The sequence below is a fragment of the Coffea eugenioides genome, chromosome 1 (genome assembly GCF_003713205.1).
Source record: "Coffea eugenioides isolate CCC68of chromosome 1, Ceug_1.0, whole genome shotgun sequence".
Classification (NCBI taxonomy): Eukaryota; Viridiplantae; Streptophyta; class Magnoliopsida; order Gentianales; family Rubiaceae; genus Coffea; species Coffea eugenioides.
The window spans coordinates 35,620,416-35,636,057 of record NC_040035.1 but is presented as its reverse complement, the minus strand read 5'-3'; the positions used below and the strand labels follow the sequence as shown (position 1 = coordinate 35,636,057).

Genomic DNA, 15,642 nt, shown 5'->3' with positions numbered 1-15,642 from the left:
ACATGGATACTCGATTGGAGCGAATGGAGCGTCAAATAGCCGGAATGGCGCAGAACTTGGCTCAGTACTTCCACCACATGGGTTTCCGCCCACCTTTTCCTTCGGAGCCTTAAGTCATTTCTGCCCTCCTCCATGTTAAGGAAAGTGTCATTGCTCTAATACCTCTGTTTTGATCTTTATTTGCTTACATTGGGGGCAATATAAGGTTTAAGCGCGGGGGAGAGTTAACTATGCTTTTAGTGGTGTTTTTAGTTGTTTGATTTGATTTTTCCTTGCCTTAGTAGTTCTTTGCCTTAAACGGTGATGAATGTAATTGGGATATGAGTATAAGTGGTACATTCATGCCATGAGGTGTTCGATTTTTCTCAATGATGAATTGATTGATGAATATGTTGAATTTGACCACTTGTGCGATTTTTTAGCCTAATTTTTCTTTTGTTGAGTGGTTAGTGCACATGGTTTGTCATTCTAGAACTTGCTCGATTATGCATGTCAAGACCACATTTAAATGATTTTAATGCATTAAAATGATAAGGCACTTAGGATTGAACCATTTTTTGGGCTTTCTTAAAAACCAACCTTTAGTTTATCTACCCTTAGTGAGCCAAGTTGAGCCTCAACCTTTTTTTTTCGTTTAATACCCTATTTGTTAACCGTAAAACCTCTTTTTAGACTTTCTTTTTTTGAACCCCGTGTTGAACAAGTGCTTTGATTTCATTGCATAGGAATTTGGAATATTATTTGAAAAGTAGTGTGTGTGTGTATATATATAGAAGAGAGAAGAAAAGAGAAAAAAAATGCAAGTAATCAACAAGTGGAGTTGATTTTTATGGTGTTGGTACTTATTCAAAGAAAAAAAAAGAAGAAGAAAAAAGGAGAAGAAAAATATATGAGAAAGAAAAGAGAAAGAAAAGAAGTTGAAATCAAGTGCCGCCTATTACTTTACTTGTTGGGTTGTTGAGGTGCCTTGAAGGTTCAAATGTGCAAGAACTTGTGCAATAACTTTCTGAGCATTTTCTTTAACATTTTTACACCCTTTAAATCCTTTGTATCCTAGAAAAAAGGAGAAGAAAAATATATGAGAAAAAAAAGAGAAAGAAAAGAAGTTGAAATCAAGTGCCGCCTATTACTTTACTTGTTTGGGTTGTTGAGGTGCCTTGAAGGTTCAAATGTGCAAGAACTTATGCAATGACTTTCTGAGTATTTTCTTTAACATTTTTACACTCTTTAAATCCTTTGTATCCTACCCTTTCACCCGAGCCCCATTACAACCTTTGAAAAGTCCCTTTGATTGACACATTTAAATTCATAAGTAAGTGGTGGCAATAGATATATGAGCAAATTTATGGTAATGTCATTCTATTATGTCGATTTGAGAGTCATCTTATATACATATCCTATACACTTTGAACTGAATGAGTGCACTTTAAAATGTGAGAATTGTCGATTTGGTATATTCTGATTTCGATGAGGTTATTGGGGAGTTTAGAATGCCGTTTTTGGTATGAACTACTGCGAATTGCTTGGTATCTTGATTGCACTTCTGAGTTAATTATGTTTGAGGGCAACCATAGTTTAGATGTGGGGGAGATTGATAGGGTGCATTTTAATGGGATATTTTGGGTAATACTGTACAATTATTTGACTAAATATTGCACTAATTGGGTGAATTCTACTCAGAAGTGGTGTTTGGTGTTAATTGCAGGAATTGATGCTGAAAAGTGCTTAGAATCGCCGGATTTCCGTGGTTCGTCGCACGTGGGGCACTTCAAGACTACAACTTTGGGAAGCAGTGGGGTCCGCTTAAGAAGCTGAAGAAATTAAATTGTAATAGGTTTTCTTTTATTTTAGGGAGTTTTGATATTTGAATATCAATTTTCGGAAAGGAGTAAAAAGAAATGAGAATTAGGGAACCGTTTTGTTTTCCTCTCTGGTGGGGCTGGCGAAGTAGAAGGAAACCAATTCCTTTAATTTCATGGCTACCAACGTAAGAAGGGGAGATTGAGACTTCTAGGAAACGGCTTCTTGATTTCGTTTTTGGCCTTGTAAAACAATGGGGAGAAAAAGCAACAAGGGAGCCACTATCGTTGACCTTGTGTATTGCTTTTCCATCTTTTATTGACCGAATTGAAGAAACCAAAAAGCATTTTCTCGTATGTTTTGTGAGAAACCAACAAGAGTCGCAATTGTGGACCATTGGAATTGCTTTTTACTTGGCTTTGATCGAAATTGAAAGAGAGTTTCAGATTCTCTTTTACGTTGCTCTGGAGACAATTGGAAGCGATCAAATCCCTTATTCTTTGCTCCTGTTGTTGACCGAAATTGGGAAAATCGATTGGAAAACTTTTCCCAATTCCCCACGCGCGGTTCGTTCTCCATTAATGGAGAACTAAATCCCTAATTCTAGTCAAAGGGGCAACTGACGATTTGGTTCGGCAATTACTGTGAGATCTAAACCATTTTTAATTATTTCCTTCATTTATTGGTATTTTCATGTTTCCTGCTTTTAATTGTTATAGCTCTTGTGCATGATTGATTAGTGCGCAATAATTAATTATTCATATAGGCTATTTTATTAATTAGGGGTAATTGAATCCGTAATTGTTCGAATATCTCTATCTCAGTAGCAACTGGTGTAATTGGGTTTATGTCAGGGAAACATACGATCTAATTTAAACAAACCCTCATAGCGTGTTTGTTAGTTAGGATTGGGCCTTTCTAATTATTAATGCAATCTAGAAATTAAATACTACAGTCGTACCTAGGATTGTTTCTGGATTAGAGAAATAGGTAATGGTCGTACCTTAACTATCGAGAAATTAAAGAAAGACTGGTTGTTTATTGCGTGCATGACAACTATAACTAATCTATTGATAAATGTTGGAATTATCTGTGAATCGATGATCGGTGCGCGTGAACCATTTTTGAAGTGTACCCTTGGCTAGAGTTTTTCCGATTATTTCTTTTAATTAATTATTTTCTGCATTTAATTTATTTAGTTAGCATTTTAATCTTGAAAACCCCATTTGTCTTGACTCGAAAGGAAATAAATTTCTCCCCAGTCCCTGAGGAGACGACCCTGCTTGCCACTGTCTACTAGTTAGTGAATTTAGTCAGATAATTAATTTGGGTATATCGGATTAAGTAAACTCTTCGGGAACAGGGTGAATCAAGTAACCCATTGCATAGCTAGAGTCCCTGCTCCAGTACCTAAAATTGATTATTGACTACTTTTGGTGGTAATTAAGTTTTATTTATTATTATTACACAGGTTCGGCACCTGTCAAGAAAGGAGGAAGAAAGGGGGGAAAGAGAGAGGAAAAAGAGAGAAGGAGAGAGGGGGTGACGAGTGGGTAATTTTTTTTTTAATTTTTAAAAAATGCTCCAATAATATTTAAAGTTTTAATAACACTCCAATAAACAACTATAGTAATATTTTTTCTTAGACACCATTTATGAAAAACAGTTCCAAAAGATGATATTCTTCTTTTTTTTTTTTTTTTACAATTTCTCTTCCTCTCAACTCTCACAATGGCTCATCCTCCTCCTCCATCATCTTCGTTTTAATATTAATTGCCAACCTTTCTCTTGGCCTCTTTCACACAAACCCAAAAAAGAGATCCATCTTGTTATTTGAAGTTTTTGATATGTCTTTATTCAAAAATGTCTCTTTGATTTGTCGCTTACTTTGATAAATGAAATTGGAATTAGAGAAGGAATTTATGGAAAACTATACACAGCGAGAGGTCAAGTTGGATGGTAGAATATCATCTTGTTTTTTGCTATGTTTGTTATACCTGGGCATTTGAACCCAGAAAATGTATATCCATGAGTTTTAATTTTACTGTCCCTTTTATCCATTTGATTTGGCATGAATAAACAACTTTTAGCTGGAACCATATGCCTTACTTTATTCAAGGTGCAAAAGCAATCATGTGTGTAAGAAACCTTTTTAGTTGATGATTCGTGACTGTATATACTTTTTTTTTTTAATTATACATGTGAAAAAGTAATGGACAAAAAGTTCCATATATATAAGGATTCTAACATGTTAATTCTTGATTAGCTTTATATTTTCTTGACAGGTTTTAAAATATTTTTTAAGTTTTTTGAGCGATTTATTAATCGAAGAATTTTTTATACAGTTTAGGAAATTTTTAAGAACAGGTTGATATTTAAACAAGTTCTTAAGAACGAGAAGACTACTTTGTACTTTGTTTTCAAGTATATGGACACTAACCTCAAAATATTCCTCCAAACATTACAAAAAATATTAGAAATTGGCTTTAAGTAGATGTGGTTGCATATGTGATTTTCGATTTCGATTAAAATCAAAACTCTGATGTATTAGTGTGCGAAGGTATTACAACCTGTCATGGCAATGGTGGTTTGCTAGGTAGAGATGCTTTATTTTTTTTTTAAATTTTTGACTTTTTATTATAAAGTTGTTGAGTGTGAAATTCTTTGGCTCCTATTAGAACTAGATCTGGATTTTATGATTTAGGTATAGGAGTCTCGTTATTTTTGATGGACCACGAACCAATGATGCTTGAAATAGCATATTCTTAGACATTAATTAATTATAAGCATGCAACAAAATGATTATCTTATCGTCTTAACTTCGTAAGTGTATAACTAACGATTGTTTTACTGTGGTTATAATTTAGGGCATGCCTCACACTTCATGCATAAATTATTGCAATACTTGTAGACATATGTTTCAAATGGTTTTAGTTAAAAATTGGGGTAAATAACTAATGAAGGTATGTATCAATACTACGTACTTTTATGGATTTTGAATTTTTTTTGTCTCCCCTTCATATTAGAACCTAATTTCCAAGGACAACTGATTAATTTTTATAATGTTCATGTATGTAAATAATTTTATCACAAAATCTAAATAATTTTATATAATACATATTTCATTCCAAACTTAATTGATAATCTATTGAAATGTAAAATATATATATATATATATATGTTAGATTATCAATCCAATTTATATATAATATAATTGAGTATTTTATAATTAATATATGTGAAAGAAAAGGAGAGAACTCATGATCAATTAATCATTCATAGTGCTAAATCATAAGCGCATGTAGTATGCCCAATTTGAGACCAACTATAAATCCAAAACAGAAGAAAGATAATATATATCTATATATATATATATATATATATATATATACATACATGAAAGTAGCTATTTTAATCACTGTGTTTCTCACTCTTATGTAGCATGCCTAATTGAAGAAAATTAACAGGTTATGGATCACTTAGATTTTACCTGTATTGAATCTTATTTGGATTATATTGTGTGTTTAAAAATTATCTCTAATTTTAAAATAACTTTAAAAAATAACTAATCTTATTTTAATGATATCTTCTTTCTATCAAATTATTACAATGATTATATTATATGTTTAAAAATTATCTTTAATTTTAAAATAACTTTAAAAAATAACTAATCTTATCTTAATGATATCTGTTTTCTATCAAATTATTATATAGAAGTATAGTAAAACCTTTTTAAATCACAATTATTAAAATCTTATTGAAATCTTACATATCCCATAAATTAGTTTGTTTCGCCACTATATCGTTGATTAGTATTCAAATTATTCATCATCTCTTCTTAATTTTGAATTAATTTAGTGTAAAAAAGAGAATTAACTATTATACATGTAGATTTACCAATATTATTGAAAATTGAATATTTATTGATGAAGAAAAATGGATTAATGGATCTTTTTCTACTTAATTAAGTATGAATATATAGTTCTAGGTTTGTGGTCATTATAAAAATTTAAATTATCTAAAAGAATATCTACCAAATTTTGGACATGGGGTACATTATTTGATGTATACTACTATATTATAGTGAACGTATGTGAACAAATTTTTAAAAATTAATAAATAATTGAACATTTAAAATACATTAATCTTTTAAAATTAATATGAATGAACATGTAGAATTGTTGTTAATTTTTATATTTAAATTATTCATATTTGTATAAATTCATAATATATAAATTAAAAAAGACCGTGCTAAGGCAAGGGTAAAATTCTAGTAAAATAACGAAAATAAAAAAAGAAGTAAAAGAAGTTTAAGTATTATTGAATTATTGTCTATTGTCCTAAATTTGATATAAAAAAAAAGGAGAAATTTTGGAGGCCAAATTTATTTTGATCAAAACAGTTGGGCCTAATACTAGATCAGAAAACTGAACTTCTCCCAATAAAGATGTTCATTTCAAGTTTACAATTTGATATGCATTTTAGGTAATATTGACTTTTTCTTTCGTTCATTTCAAGAGGACGGGGTGCAAATGTCATTTCCTATTGTCGTCAAATGTGTAATAGAAACCATTACGTGGAATCTGACAATCATAGCTTCAAAACACTGGTGAATCCATTAACCACTGTTAAAAATTATAACATTTTCTATGAAAGATTTGATTTTCCAGCATGACCAAATATATATTCATATACATCACCAACAGTATACAAAATCACTTTTAATGTCTATCTTGTTTTTACTTTTTACCCATTGGATCAAACACCAAATGGGTCCACAAGTCTCTTGGAGGGTTCCGAATTCCAAAATTATTTATTCATGATTTACAAAGTCAAAGGTTATCGGACCAGTGAGACTGTTGTTACCCAAGCTTAAATAATCCAGATCTTCCAAAAGAAACAATGATCTTGGAATGCTTCCGGTGAAGTTATTGCTGTTGAGGTTGATATGAGTCAAGTTTAGGTAATTCATCCAACAGTCAGGAATTTCTCCTGATAGAGAATTCTCCCGAAGATCCAGATACGAAAGAACTTGATTTTCATTCTTGACTTCACACAAAATGTAAGAGATGCCTCCTGAAAACAAATAGTTGGAAATTAAGTTCTAAATATGTCAATCAATAATAAATTAATTGGGTGTGTAGGCAATTGAATGTGTTTGATTTTTGTGTGCATATAAACCTTTTAACAGTTTTAGAGATATTTGAACTTTTACCATAAAATTAATTGTGAGAAAGTTTCATATGGACCAATGATGGGTTGAATAATCAAGAGGGAATAGCCATTAAATGTGCTTGGCTATAATGCACATATAAACCGTTAACAATTTCAGAGATATTTTAACTCTTACCATGGAGTTGATTGTGAGAAAGGTCTACAATACCCAATGATGAGTTGAATAACCAAGGTGGAATGGTATCTGAAATTCCTGTGAAGGACAAGTTCAAATCCCAAAGGATTTTTTGTGACCGGATCCATGTAGGAAATTGGGGACCCAGCTTCCACGAGCCCAATCCAAGTGTTTCAAATTGGGCACGAGGATTCCAACTTGCACTTACTTTTAAGGTCAAGGAGTTTCCGGATGCAGAAAAATACCATAAAGCTGTCAGATTGTCCAAGTGACTCTCACTCACAATGCCTTCTATTAAATTATCAGCAATACCAAGCTCAACAAGTTGGGGAAGCTGCCAAAGACTTTCAGGAAGAGTTCCAGTGAGTTTGTTGTGAGATACATCCAAGTGCTCCAAGGATAACAGTTTTCCTAAATTTGATGGAATTGAGCCAGATAGAGCATTATTACTTAGCAAAAGGTATTTTAGCTTGGTACAGTTGCCAACTGTGCTTGGAATTGGGCCGTTCAAGTGATTACTACTCGCATCAAGTGAAATCAAGTCCTTCAATGTGAATACTTCACTTGGTAAAGAGGAGCTAAGAGTGTTATTAGATAGATCAAGATATTGAAGGTTGGAAATGTTGGCAATAGAGCTTGGGATAGAACCTCGAAATTGATTGGAGCCAAGATAAAGTGAAATTAGGGCAGTTAAAGTGGATAATTGGCTTGGGAGGCAGGTAGCGAAGTTATTGAATGATAGATCCAAAGATGTAAGGGAACTCCAATTCCAAATTCCTTCCAAGAAGCCTTCGAATTGATTCCACCCAAGGTTTAGAGAAATGAGATTATTAAGATGAATAAACTCATCTGGTAGTGAACGATTCAGAAGGTTATCAGAAAGATCCATGTAGGAAATTGGGGACCCAGCTTCCACGAGCCCAATCCAAGTGTTTCAAATTGGGCACGAGGATTCCAACTTGCACTTACTTTTAAGGTCAAGGAGTTTCCGGATGCAGAAAAATACCATAAAGCTGTCAGATTGTCCAAGTGACTCTCACTCACAATGCCTTCTATTAAATTGTCGTAAATACGAAGCTCTTTAAGTTTGGAAAGCTGCCAAAGACTTTCAGGAAGAGTTCCAGTGAGTTTGTTGTGAGATACATCCAAGTGCTCCAAGGATAACAGTTTTCCTAAATTTGATGGAATTGAGCCAGATAGAGCATTATTACTTAGCAAAAGTTCTTTGAGCTGGGTACATCTTCCTAAATTTGATGGAATTGAGCCAGACAGAGCATTATCATTCAGCCCAAGGTATTTTAGCTTGGTACAATTGCCAACAGTGCTTGGAATTGGACCATTCAAGTGATTAGCTCTTGCATCAAGTGTAATCAAGTCCTTCGATGTGAATACTTCACTTGGTAAAGAGGAGCTAAGGTTGTTATCAGATAGATCAAGATATTGAAGGTTGGAAATGTTGGCAATAGAGCTTGGGATAGAACCTCGAAAATGATTGGAGCGAAGATAAAGTGAAATTAGGGCAGTTAAAGTTGATAATTGGCTTGGGAGAAAGGTAGCGAAGTTATTGTATGATAGATCCAAAGATGTTAGGGAACTCCAATTCCAAATTCCATCCAAGAAGCCTTCGAATTGATTCTCCGTAAGATTGAGAGAAATGAGATTGTTAAGATGAATAAGCTCGTCTGGTAGTGAACAATTCAAATAATTGAAAGAAAGATCCAAGTGCTGGAGGGAAGTCAAGTTGCAAAGACCTCTGGACAATGGGCCTTCAAGCTTGGTCCCACTTAAATCAAGGGAAGCAAGGACAGTAAGACCGAAAATCCATCTAGGGATGAGGTGTCCAAGAAAATTTTCAGAAAGATCTAGGACACTAAGAGAAGAAAAGTTGGCATGGAAGACAAATGTATCTCTGCCAAGATGATGAGAAATTAAATCAAGTTGACAAGAGGACAGATGTATCTCTACCAAAGAAGGGATCGTGTTAATCACCTCTAGCCAATTAGACGCTAGACTAAGGTTCACGGCACTCATATCTAGGTGCTCCAGATTAGGGAGACCAGCCAACCATTGCAGGTTATCAACTTGAAGATCGGACGGATAGCCTCCTATGCTTAAAGTGCGTAAACTTGATAGGTTTCCAAGCTGATAGGGAACCGTTCCTTGAAATCCAGCTCCAGATAAATTCAGGTACCTTAGACTTCTGAGAGACCCAAAAAAACTGGGAATTGGAATTCCACTGAAATCATTTAGACTTAGATCAAGATAACGCAAGCGAGTCAAATTTTGTAACGAATGACTGATTTTACCGCTTAATGGTGATTTAGGATCAACAAACACCTCATCACCAGAAACATCAATTTCACGAACAGGACTCTGAAGGTGAAGTTGAATCACGCGGCCACTTCGCTTGCTACAAACAACTCCTTCCCATTTGCAGCAATCAACGTCGTGAATCCAAGACGAGAGTCTACCATAGGGATCTTTCAAGGCTTTCTTGAAGTCCATAAGAGCTTGTTTCTCACTTGCATAGCAAGTTGCATTTGCAGTTTTGCTGGAAGAACAGAGTAAAATTATTGCGACGAGTAAGAAAACAGAGAAATGGGTTGATCCACCCATGATCATGTCAAATGATCTATCTGCATTTGCATTCGGCTATGTTGCAGATAGATATATAAAGCATCTTTCACTTTTTGCTGCGTTTACATTGACAAATCAACAAACAACTCTTAGTTTCTTCAATAACAACTTTAAAATAGTAACTAAAATAACACTGTATATGTTACATTGGAAATCAAAGACCAAGAAAACAAATTGAAAAAGTTTCAACTGTGGTTTTGAATGCCTCACACAAACAATAAATAAAATAATATAGAGTCTAATATTCACATTTTTCTTTATACATTATTTTTATTTTTTTTTAAAATTTCTTGCTTCTAATTATAATCTATTGTGCTTTTAATATGCTCTATTTGCTATAATATCATTGATGATTCGTTCCCACTAAACTTTTGAATTCGTCACTGATGCTGATGCATATTTTCAAGGGTAAATACAGTGTTATTGAAAGATAAACATAAGTCTGTTGATTTAATATAAAGATTATTAAACATAAGAAACTTAATAATTCTGTTGATTTAAATCTACATACAAGTCATTGAAAATAGTTTATTGAAACTTTTCAGTATAAAGTTGTCATTAAAGTTGCTTTGACTATTCTACCTTTGTAATTATTCTTTAATACAAGTTGTAATACCAAAACAATCTCATCACTATAAGCCTCTTGCCAAAAAATTCAAAAACCACCGTTGAGATATTTACTCATATATATCTATGCACACTGTTTTTGTCCCATCAGAATATTAATTTTTATTATTGCAAGCATTGCGATTTACTTTTACAAGAAAATTCCAATTTGGATGCCCAATGTTAGAGGTATGGAGACCAAAATGGTCTCTTTTGCATACACGTTAGACAAAACAAATTTAGTAATCAAAGTTTGGAAGGTGAAAAAAATTTGATTCAAATAATAATTCTTTTTCTTAAGTAAAATTAAAAAAAAAAAGGAAATTTCAGTCCGCACAATGTTTTCTAAGAATCGTAGTAAATTTTTTTGCAATGCAGAAACTTCCATTTCAAGTTTAAAATGGAAAAAATACTGAAATGGAAAATAAAATTAAAAGAAATAGATTTCAGTGCACACAAGCACAAAAGCAGTGGAAAGTGCTGAAAATACTTGACTTTGGAAGCACATATAATGCTGATATGTACCTTAGGCATAAATATATCATCACATCCTATGTGCAAAGTTTTTCTTTCTGATCTACCTTACTTCTGCAATTCGTAGAATCCTTCATATACTAATAAAAAGTAATTGGACCTTATTTTTTGACTAACTTTTCCTCGTTTCTTCATATTTTATAAATGTTCGTCCAATGAAAAGTTTGAAGATAATTACGTTTATTATGAAAATCTTTGAATGAGGGGCCGAGTAATCTTGTTATTATTCTAAAGTTGAACTATTCATTTATTCATTTATTTGCAAATTAGGACAACTTAATAATTTTAGGCTAGAAAAAAGAATCAGCGAAATTTACACTGTGTCCTTCCCCTAATCAAATTGATGGCTAATAGGATGCCGTGTTGACAAAGGACCAAGGCCTCAAATTTTCCAGCAAATACAAAGGAACCAAGACCCCAAGACCTCAAGTTTTCTAGCAAAGAAAGAGACTTCACTAAACTGGAGAAGTATTTGATTTAAACTCTTTACATGTAGAATGTGCAAATTTTATTAGTAGTCACGATCAGAACTATGACAAATATGTCAAACTTATAAGCATGGTAAGTAATTGCAATTTCTAACTAATAAGATAACTTTCATTTCATGAAGTAAAGGAATATCATAATTTTGCTTTAGTTTTGAAAATTTTTTCTCCAATAAATGCAAAACCACAAATTACGTATTTCCAAATTTAATATCACATCAAGTATTCTATTTACACTAATTATCATAAGGTTACTTTTCGATTCTGCAAATTAGCATCTAGGGTGGAAATTAAAATTAGAGCAGTAAATGTTGACATTATAATCCTTCCTATATTACATCGAGGGCTTATTGGATTTCGTACAAACTAAAGACCAAGAAGTCTATTTCCCAGCAACCAGATACCAAGATTTCAAATTCTACAGCAAAGACCGAAGATTTTACGTGTGGAATATGCAAATGCACAGGATAGTGACTATGAAAACCTTTTAGTAAGGGACTGAATAATTATTGTTGTTATTTCAAAGTTCAAGAAGTGTGATTTAGTTGCATATTAGCATTTAGGATGCAAAGGTGCGCAAGTTAATACTCCAGCCTAATGACATCAATGACTAATGGGATGCCGTGTAGACAACGGATCGAGAGCTCAAATTGGAGATGTATTTGGTTTAAAGTCTTTACGTGTGGAATACGTGCAAATTTTATTCGTAGTCTTGATCTGGACTATGACAAATATGTGAAATTCGACAAAGTTGATGGGTATGCTTTGACTTTTTCATGCATAATTATATCTTGTTACTTCTTCTATTTCTTATTTCATCTCTTTTGAAACTTTTCTTATGCTAAACTTGTTTGGCTTGAGATCTTATATTACACTACTTTTTCATGTTACACTTTAGGATAAAATATCAAAAAATTCCCTGTGGTTAGTTTTCAAATTGGAGAGAGTTAAATTATACATTTAACAAAGGGAAAATCGTCCAAAACATCCCTCATATTTTGTAAAATGACTTTTTTCGTCCCTTACTTTTAAAAGTGTAATTTTATGTCCCTTACATATTCACATCGGTCAAATTTAGTCCCTAACTAGGTTTCCGATCATTTTTTTGCTGGATTCCATCACGTGCAAGGCACGTGATCATTTTTTAGGGGTAAATTCGTCAAATTATATTTTGCATAATCTAATTTATTGTCCCTCACATTTCATAAAATAAATTTTTTCATCCCTTACATTTTATAAAATGATTTTTTTCATCCCTCATATTTCATAATATGAATTTCTCCATCCCTCACATTTCAAAAAATGAATTTCAACGCGTTTGATTTAATATGTACATTTAATGTACAAGAAAAAGATCCACAAAGAACAGTAAGAAGAAATCTTCTTGTTCTCATGCACCAGAGTAGGAACAGTATCAGATTGAAACTAATGTTTCATGGTTCGCACTTCAAATTTTCTCCAATAATTTTTTTTTTTTGCAATGCAGAAACTTCCATCTCAAGTTTAAGATGGAAAAAATCCTGAAATGAAAAATAAAATTGAAAGAAATAGACTTCAGTGCATACAAGCACAAAAGCAGTGGAAAGCAGTGAAAATACTTGACTTTGGAAGCACATATAATGCTGATATGTACCTTAGGCATAAGTATATCATCACATCCTATGTGCAAAGTAGATTAAACATAAGAAACAAAATATTTTTCTTTCTGATTTTTTGACTAACTTTTCCTCATTTCTTCATATTTTATAAATGCTCATCCAATGAAAAGTTTGAAGATAATTACGTTTGTTATGAAAATCTTTGAATGAGGGGCCGAGTAATTTTGTTATTATTCCAAAGTTGAAAACTATTCATTTGTTCATTTATTTGCAACTTAGGATTTAGGTTGCAAAGGTGCACAACTTAATATTTTGAGGCTAGAAAAAAAAAGTCAGTGATATTTACACACAGGGTACTGTATTGACAAAGGACCAAGACCTCAAATTTTCCAGCAAAGGACCAAGACCTCAAGATCTCAAATTTTCTAGCAAAGAAAGAGACTTCACTAAACTGGAGAAGTATTTGATTTAAACTCTTTATGTGTAGAATGTGCAAATTTTATTAGTAGTCACAATCAGAACTATGGCCAATATGTCAAATTAACAAAGTTGATGGGAATGCTTTGACTTTGTCATATTTTAGAAATGTCATATTTTAGAGTTTTAAATCTATAACCTACCATGAGAATGCCTCTAGAAAACAAATTCTCAGAAAGGTCTACTGTTTTAAACATAAGAAACTTCATATTCTTTTACATTTTTTTTCTCACTCTCAGCAATTTATAAAAACATTCATACACTAACAGTAAGTTATTTAAACTTATTTTCTGCTTAAGTTTTTATTATTTCACCAAATTCTTTACATATTTGTTCAATGGAACGTCTGAAAATAGTTACATTCACTATGAAAACCTTTTAATAAGGGACTGAATAATTTTTGTTGTTATTTTAAAGTTCAAGAAGTGTGATTTAGTGGCATATTAGCATTTAGGAAGCGAAGGTCCACAAGTTAATACTCCAGCCTAGTGACATCAATGACTAATGGGATGCAAAGGCAAAGGCAAAGGCAAAGGCAACGGACCACGACTTTCAAGACCTCAAATTTTCCAGCAAAGAAAGAGACTTCACCAAATTGGAGAAGTATTTGATTTCAAGTCTTTACGTGTGAAATATGTGTAAATTTTATTCGTAGTCATGATCTAGACTATGACAAATATGTGAAATTAGACAAAGTTGATGGGAATGCTTTGACTTTTTCATACATAATTATATCTTATTAAATCTTCTATTTCTTATTTCATCTCTTTTAAAACTTTTCTTATGCTAAACTTGTTTGGCTTTAGGTCTTATATTACACATTTCATGTTACACTTTAGGGTAAAATATCAAAAAATTCCCCGTGGTTTGTCAAATATACAGTGTAGGTTTCCAAATTAGAGAGAGTTAAATTGTACATTTAACAAATTAAAGGAAGTTTTTTTGGTATTTTATAAATTGTACATTTAATAAACTACAGGAAATTTTTTGACTACAGGAAATTTTTTGGTATTTTACCCTGCACTTTATTATACAACTTCTTAAAGTGACAAGTGTCCATGAATAGGGAGATTTTAAATAACTTGAATTGTTACTTATTATTACATGGAACACATATCATTCAGATGTATAGTATAACAAAAATATAACAGAAAAAGTTGTAATAGAGGATCTTTTGCTGCCCAATAGGGCTTTCCTCTAATGTATGATAGCATAGAATTAGTGCAGTTGTCATTGATTGATAAAAGACTCAGTAGAAACGATTGTACTGCTTTGACTCATTCATTATTGTTTTGTATTATTTTTTTGGGACAGTGCTTCAACATCAAGAGTTACTGTCAATGGCAGAGGGGAGTAATTATTACTTTGAAAATATTTTGTATTGGACTAAAGGTTATTGAACATATTGCCTTGTACAGGATGAATCTTTTTTTTTTTCCCAGAAACTGACGCTATATTTGATTTAAAATATATTCAATACTTCCATTGAAGTTATTCATTACAAAAATTTTCTGTGAAGAAGAGAACTCTATAAAATTTAAAAAGGAAATTTAGATAGGGGAGTGAACATTTTAAAATTTTAAAGGGGATAATGTAGTTATGGAAGGGATTTTACAAAGTTGAGGAGGGGCAAATAAGGTGCAAAACAAAAAAATATTGTAAAATATATTATAAAGTGCAAGGGGCCTATTATATAATTTTTTTAAAACTTGAGAGGATGGGGCAATTGCCCGCCCTCAAGAATATATGGCTCCGCCCTCGGTTACTGTGCCGATAATAGGCTGATTGTATTGCTTTGACTTGGTCATAACTGCTTTGTATCTATTACCTACTTTTTCTATCTCAAATTGATTTATCTATTTTTTGTTTGAGTTTTTATGCTACGTAATATTTGTTTCAAAGATCAACATGTTTTCATTTTATCATGTATCTAGTTGAGAGAAAAAAATTAAAGGTTCAGCAGAATTGGAGAATGCTAATAACCGATTCACGAAATAGACCACAGTATAATACAACAAGACTTAGTTTTAACCTTATTTTCACAAGTCAAATTTGTGGAAGATGTTTCATTAAATATTGATGCCATTCTACTTGATCATTTTCATAAATAGATCTTAAATAACACTTTACGATCGTGAATTTCAAAAATATATAT

The 15,642-nt window shown here is 32.2% G+C and overlaps 1 protein-coding gene across 1 annotated transcript; it reads right to left on the bottom strand.

Annotated features, from left to right (window-relative positions):
• Positions 1-6,613: 6,613 nt before the first annotated feature.
• LOC113771261 (receptor-like protein EIX1) lies at positions 6,614-9,767 on the bottom strand. The gene is made up of 3 exons (XM_027315863.1): positions 8,040-9,767; positions 7,151-7,278; positions 6,614-6,876 (listed from the first exon to the last, which is right to left on the bottom strand). Exons 1-3 carry the CDS (start codon positions 9,764-9,766, stop codon positions 6,614-6,616), a joined length of 2,118 nt encoding a protein of 705 aa, XP_027171664.1. The 5' UTR covers position 9,767.
• Positions 9,768-15,642: the final 5,875 nt, after the last annotated feature.

Excerpts from the sequence above, each read along its gene's own strand:
- LOC113771261 (XM_027315863.1), bottom strand. The coding sequence starts at position 9,766 with ATGGGTGGATCAACCCATTTCTCTGTTTTCTTACTCGTCGCAATAATT. Across the intron at positions 7,279-8,039 it reads CTGGGTCCCCAATTTCCTAC|ATGGATCCGGTCACAAAAAA; the intron begins ATGGATCTTTCT and ends CCAATTTCCTAC. Across the intron at positions 6,877-7,150 it reads TTCTCACAATCAACTCCATG|GAGGCATCTCTTACATTTTG; the intron begins GTAAGAGTTAAA and ends ATTTGTTTTCAG.